The following is a 6,436-nucleotide window of genomic DNA, read 5'->3' as shown; positions in this document are numbered from 1 at the left end:
GTGCATCTTCGTTACACTTCGTGAGCTCGCACAGGGGTCTGGAACAGCCTTGTCGAGCCCGAAGTCCTCGTTTAGAAAATATCCGTGCCCGTCCATTGGATAATGTCAATGAGCCCGCCTCTATGCCTAGATCCAATCATCGTGGAGTGAGGTGTTGACGGGTATGACGTAGCATTAGGGGTGGGCGGTATGGACGGTATACTATCGTAAAAGGTATTTTTTCCACCAAGGTATGGATTTTGGCCATACCGTTCTACCGTGATATAGCGCATTGCATCCTGCAGATGGCAGTATAGACAACGTTTTGAACATCCACCCGATTGACTGCCTCAAGTTGTAGCAATGTGATTGTAGAGAAACAGCACAATCATTTCCTTTGAATAAGCTTCAAGTGTAAAATGTATGGTTAGTGTAGTGAACTATTGTTTGAAATGGTATGTGATGGCAACACATTTCGATTCTGGACTCCACAATTTACTGGGCACGAAATGCAAGCTAACTAGCTAACAGCCCTAGCCCTAGCCCACATGCTGGTGTCAGACACAGTCTGTCAAAATAAATGTGCTTAATGTGCTAACATTGGTTGCCTTACATTTAACACATTGCGCCAGCAGTAACAGCTGTATGTTACTGTTTCCAGTTGAGATAATATCATTCATGATATCTGACTGGGTGTTAGTAACTAAAATGACTGTTCACTGTTTAAAATGTGGCATTAGCGATTTTGCTAACGTTAGCACGCTAACCGCTGGTGCAGTGAAAGCTGCCATTGCCATTCAAATGCATTAGTTCTGCAATGCATTGCTAACTGCCTCATGTGAAAGTTCGTTTTTCTAAACTTTAACAATGACAGCTTAAACCATTATGCTTGGCATAATCACAGATACAAGCACACATTTCAAAATTACCATAAACAACTCCAGAAATAGAAAAAAGGTGCAATGAACGATGTAGTTGATACAATCCACGTTCAGTTCTATTTACTCTCTTTTCAGTTTGACACCCCTCCCTTTTCCCCCTCTCTACCGTAGTTTAACCCCTTCGACACTTGGTGAAATTGACAGTGTTCTATTGGGTAGCATTGCATTGCGTTGCAAAATGCATTTACATAGGCTAGTATTTGCTTGTTTTTAAAAAATGTAATGGCAAGAATTCACACATATATGAAAGGACATTGTGTCATTTCCAAAAAATCAAATGCAAAGGTTAAAAAAAATAGTTTTTTTGGTCATTTTGCGACGCTTCAATTTTAAACAAATGTACAATACCGTGATATATACCGTGATATATACCGTGACTAAAATTATACCGAGGTATACATTTTTGGCCATATCGCCCACCCCTACGTAGCATCTTGCGCGACAACACTGTAGTGCTGCTAGCACACCCCACAGTCAGTGGCTAGCACAACAACGGCGGCCTGCATACTGTATGAACTCAGCGATTTCAAGTGTTATCAAAACTACCAAACATTCATTCTTTGAAAGAGGAACAGAAAACAAGGAATTAGTTGGTGGCAAGAACGTTCTCGCTCTTCTTCCAATGATCCACTGAAGGAGAATGAGCAGGTCTACAGCGCAGCGATGTTCAGTCCTCAACTGTTTACAAGACCAACTTTAAGTGGGGATTTTAGTCGAGAGGTCCATGCCACATATAAATGGTGAGTGAAAACCTCTTGGTTGTTTCTAACGTGTTTTTGATGTGTGTGATGAGTGGTGTGATGAGTGGTAGGCTACAACTGTGAATGCCCCCATAGTGCCGGTAATTCAATATTGTACAAGCCTCATTTCCAAACCTCGCATGCTATGGTGACTGAGTGCTGTTGATCATAATATTATGCCAAGATGTCACATTCAGACCAATTTGTTTATGCTAAATTCGTGTTAAATTAAATGTACTATCCCCCGTGATCGCTGTCAATGCAGCATGTCCCAAAACGTCGGCATGTGAGAGATGGAATGTTTATTTCACGACGACATTCTGACTTCAAACTCACCACGATGGCTTCCCCACAGACCTATACATATTGATATAGGTCTGTGGGCTTCCCCTTTTCACTTCCTGCCCTAGTTGTTAACCTGTTTCGATGGTATAGACTAAACTAATCACAGATTTTGCATGGTTAAGAGACCTACTTCGTGTGGAAACAGAATTAACACAAGAGGGTACTGGAATAAAAACAGGGTGAGGCCTGTCACTCACCAGCTACTGGCAAGGACCCCAAGTCTCCCTTTCTGTCAGCAGTAAATTTAAAACTAAGTAATAGTAGCCTACTGCTGGTCTGAGCCTTAAATAGGTATGAATTAAAATGCAGATACTAGGCCTATAGAGTCTTTAGAATTACAGTTGCCTTGTTTGCAGATTCTATTTTAACATTATGTGTGTTGTTTTCAGGTAGGCACGTCATGGCATTGGCAGCGTCTGCTGGGATTGTCATCACAGACCGGGTCATCCAGCTGCTACACATGTACAGTGGAAATTGAATTAGGCTCTTCCCTCACTTGTACTGTTGTAAACCATCAAATGAACACTCTAGGTAGACAAGACAGTGAGTTCAGTAATGGCTGGCACACAGGGCATGTGCACCACAAGTTTGGAGCCAGCCAGGTCATACGTGTTGCACCTACCACAATTCCATTTCTTTGGTCTTCTGTGTTGAGCCTGTTTCAAAATGCGCCTGTACAACCACATGTGTATAGAATCTACACTACACTACCCCACCAAGATCTAGACGTTACTGAAAAGTTGGAAATGTTATCAGGGTCTGCTGACAGCTGTACAGAATATGTGTACTTTAATACCAGACGTGCCACTTTCATTATACAAAGCCTAATGAGGCAGCAGTCAACCACAGTCCTTACATTTGACATCAGTTACAAACAACCTATGGTTTTAAGGTACTTCATGCTACTGGTTGTGAGTGAGGCTTTTTGTGACTGACTCTCCCTAATGACAGATTCATAGACATAATGGAACATGTAACACAGCATTAGTTCAGAATCTAACCATCATCCATTGGGAACAAAGAAGTGGAATCTTGTCACAATATCGAATCGAATATTGAACAACAAATGGTGTAAATAATGGTGTACACAAGTAATTGGAACAAATCTAAATACATTTTTATTGTGAAAAGAACACACTGTCTATTTTATTTTCAATGTACAGTAATGAAAGTGTAAATAATGACAAATAAGATATCAATTTATATATACACATTCTTTTTTCTTTTAAATATTGGTTACTGGCAATGCAAGAAACATAGCTTACAAAATGTAGCGTTCTTGGTGTTAGGTGATGTATTGTACAAAATGAAAACCCAAATGGTGACACACTCCTGAAATGTTGCAAGTTCTTTAAGGAAAATGCCTTGAAATCTTGTTCTGATATTTTGAAAGGCATGGAATCTGTGAGGGGATGTGCTGGGTCCTCTATGCTGTCGTTTCTTCATACACCTCCTGGCGTCAGACACAGACAAAGGTATAAGAAGTATCAAAAAAGATAAAAGGGAATGCTTCACTGGGTCCTGTATCCAGTTAGTAAAAAAGGGTGCTCATCAAAAAGAACTTGGGCGTCCAAACTTCAATGAAAAGATAAAAAACACTGTTTGAGGCACTCCTTACTAAAATTTAAAAAGCCTTTATTAAATACTGGCTACATGCCTATGCGTTTCGACCCATTGTCTTCATCAGGGCATGCCAAACAGGGCATGCAGGTGAAAGGTATATCAAAGAAAGTGGATGTAGCCAAGAAGCGTCATTTTGTTTCCTTTCCGGTATCCACTTTATGTCGGGTGAACGCCCCTTTAGGAGACCTTCGGTTAGGAGACCTTCGGAGTCCTGAGGTTGAGAATCAATGAAGTCCCCTTAGCGCTGTAGATGGCGGTAGCGCACGTCTTGCGCAAACACCTCAAAAAGAGAAGAAGAAGTAGGGGACAACGCCCCCTTAGGAGACCCAACTTGAGCACACGCTTTTGCATTGAGTGGGCGTGGTTTGCGATATCTTTGTTTGATTCAGCATTTTTGGGTATATCAGGTAAGGAGGTAGAGCTAGGTCACATGACACAGAAAGCCCGCCTTCCCCAACCACTCAAGGTAAATACAAACAACCATTTATCAAAGTGTCTCCCACAACCAAAACAAATATTTAAAAACAGTATTTCATTATCTCAATCTACCATCTTTTTCATCTCACAGTCCGATTCTTAAGTTCATTAAAAGTTTAAAAAAAAAAGATATTTACAAAGATGGAGAAAAGTCCACATCCTCATTAAGGCCCGGAAATGTTGTGGCATTCAATTTAACAATCCACCAAGTTTCCCTTTGGAGAAGCCGTTTTAATCTGTCCCCACCCCTTATGTTTTTATTTATGACCTCTATTGCCATTACTTTCACTGAGTTCAGATCTGTATGGCCAGCTTCTCTGAAATGAACAGCCATGGGGTAGCTGGGATTTTGAGTCCTTATGGCGTACTTATGCTCTGCCAGTCTGTCACGAAGCCTGCGTTTTGTGCGCCCAATATAGAAGCAGCCACATCCACATTCTAACCTGTACACTACATGTGTAGTATTACAGTTTGCAAAATCTTTACAGTAATACACCTTTTCACTGAAAACATCCATAAAAGCGCTCTGGCGAGATATGTTATCACAGTGGTTGCATGAGCCACATCTGTATGTGCCTTTTGGCTTTGGGAAATGAGAGGGAGGTTTGGATGCAGGGAGGTAACTTCTCATTAACCTATCTTTCAGTGTGGGAGCCCTCCTAAAGGAAACTATGGGGCGCTCAGAGAACACTTCACGTAAGGAGGGGTCACCATGAAGAATGCCCCAGTTTCTGTTGATAATCCTCTTGATCTTGTATGACAGTGAGTTATATTGCGTGGTGAAGAACATTTTTCCAGATTTTCTTTTGCGGTGAGTTTTCTTGAATAAGTCCTTCCTATTTAGTGCTTTTGCTTTACCCAAAGCTGTATCTAGATCTTTTTTCCGGTACCCCCTGTGTTGAAAACGAGAGTACATGTCGTCAGCTTGTACATCAAAGTCAATCTCAGAATCACAGATTCTGCGTATTCTTTGAAATTGGCCGTAGGGGATGTTTGTGATGAGACTGTTGGGGTGAAAGCTGTCAGCGGCCTGCAAAATTTTCTGCCAAAAGAAAGGTACCGCCATGGGGGCTGCGTATGCACCTAATTTTGCAGGCCTCTTCATGGGACTTTGGGAAGATCAATACATCTTTGGTGACGTGAACCCATTCAAACAGTGCATCAGATGGTATGGAAGATTTATTGATGATCTTTGCTTCATTTTTTCAGGCCCTTTAGAGCAACTCAAAGAATTCCATCAGTTCTTGAACTGTTCAAATCCAAACATCAAGCTCAGTCTTGAATACAGCCAGTCAGAAATACACTTCCTGGACCTTAACATCACAGTGGATGAACAAGGTTACCTACACACATCCATTTTCAGGAAGGTAACTGATAGGAACACCATTGTTCACGCTGACAGCTTTCACCCCAACAGTCTCATCACAAACATCCCCTACGGCCAATTTCAAAGAATACGCAGAATCTGTGATTCTGAGATTGACTTTGATGTACAAGCTGACGACATGTACTCTCGTTTTCAACACAAGGGGTACCGGAAAAAAAGATCTAGATACAGCTTTGGGTAAAGCAAAAGCACTAAATAGGAAGGACTTATTCAAGAAAACTCACCGCAAAAGAAAATCTGGAAAAATGTTCTTCACTACGCAATATAGCTCACTGTCATACAAGATCAAGAGGATTATCAACAGAAACTGGGGCATTTTTGATGGTGACCCCTCCTTACGTGAAGTGTTCTCTGACCGCCCCCTAGTTTCCTTTAGGAGGCCTCCCACACTGAAAGATATGTTAATGAGAAGTTACCTACCTGCATCCAAACCTCCCTCTTATTTTCCAAAGCCAAAAGGCACATACAGATGTGGCTCATGCAACCACTGTGATAACATATCTCGCCAGAGCGCTTTTATGGATGTTTTCAGTGAAAAGGTGTATTACTGTAAAGATTTTGCAAACTGTAATACTACACATGTAGTGTACAGGTTAGAATGTGGATGTGGCTGCTTCTATATTGGGCGCACAAAACGCAGGCTTCGTGACAGACTGGCAGAGCATAAGTACGCCATAAGGACTCAAAATCCCAGCTACCCCATGGCTGTTCATTTCAGAGAAGCTGGCCATACAGATCTGAACTCAGTGAAAGTAATGGCAATAGAGGTCATAAATAAAAACATAAGGGGTGGGGACAGATTAAAACGGCTTCTCCAAAGGGAAACTTGGTGGATTGTTAAATTGAATGCCACAACATTTCCGGGCCTCAATGAGGATGTGGACTTTTCTCCATTTTTGTAAATATCTTTTTTTTTTAAACTTTTAATGAACTTAAGAATCGGA

At 41.3% G+C, this 6,436-nt stretch overlaps 1 protein-coding gene across 1 annotated transcript in view; it reads left to right on the top strand.

Annotated features, from left to right (window-relative positions):
- The window catches only part of LOC134444288 (guanylate-binding protein 4-like), a 7,721-nt gene extending 2,048 nt beyond the window's left edge, over nt 1-5,673 (top strand). Inside the window, exon 6 of the mRNA XM_063193641.1 lies at nt 5,315-5,673. Within this exon, the coding sequence (XP_063049711.1) occupies nt 5,315-5,673 (359 nt within the window). The remainder of the gene's footprint in view (nt 1-5,314) is intronic.
- The last annotated feature ends 763 nt before the right edge of the window (nt 5,674-6,436 follow it).

Source organism: Engraulis encrasicolus, unplaced genomic scaffold, assembly GCF_034702125.1.
Source record: "Engraulis encrasicolus isolate BLACKSEA-1 unplaced genomic scaffold, IST_EnEncr_1.0 scaffold_49_np1212, whole genome shotgun sequence".
Classification (NCBI taxonomy): Eukaryota; Metazoa; Chordata; class Actinopteri; order Clupeiformes; family Engraulidae; genus Engraulis; species Engraulis encrasicolus.
This window is presented reverse-complemented; position numbering and strand designations above follow the sequence as displayed.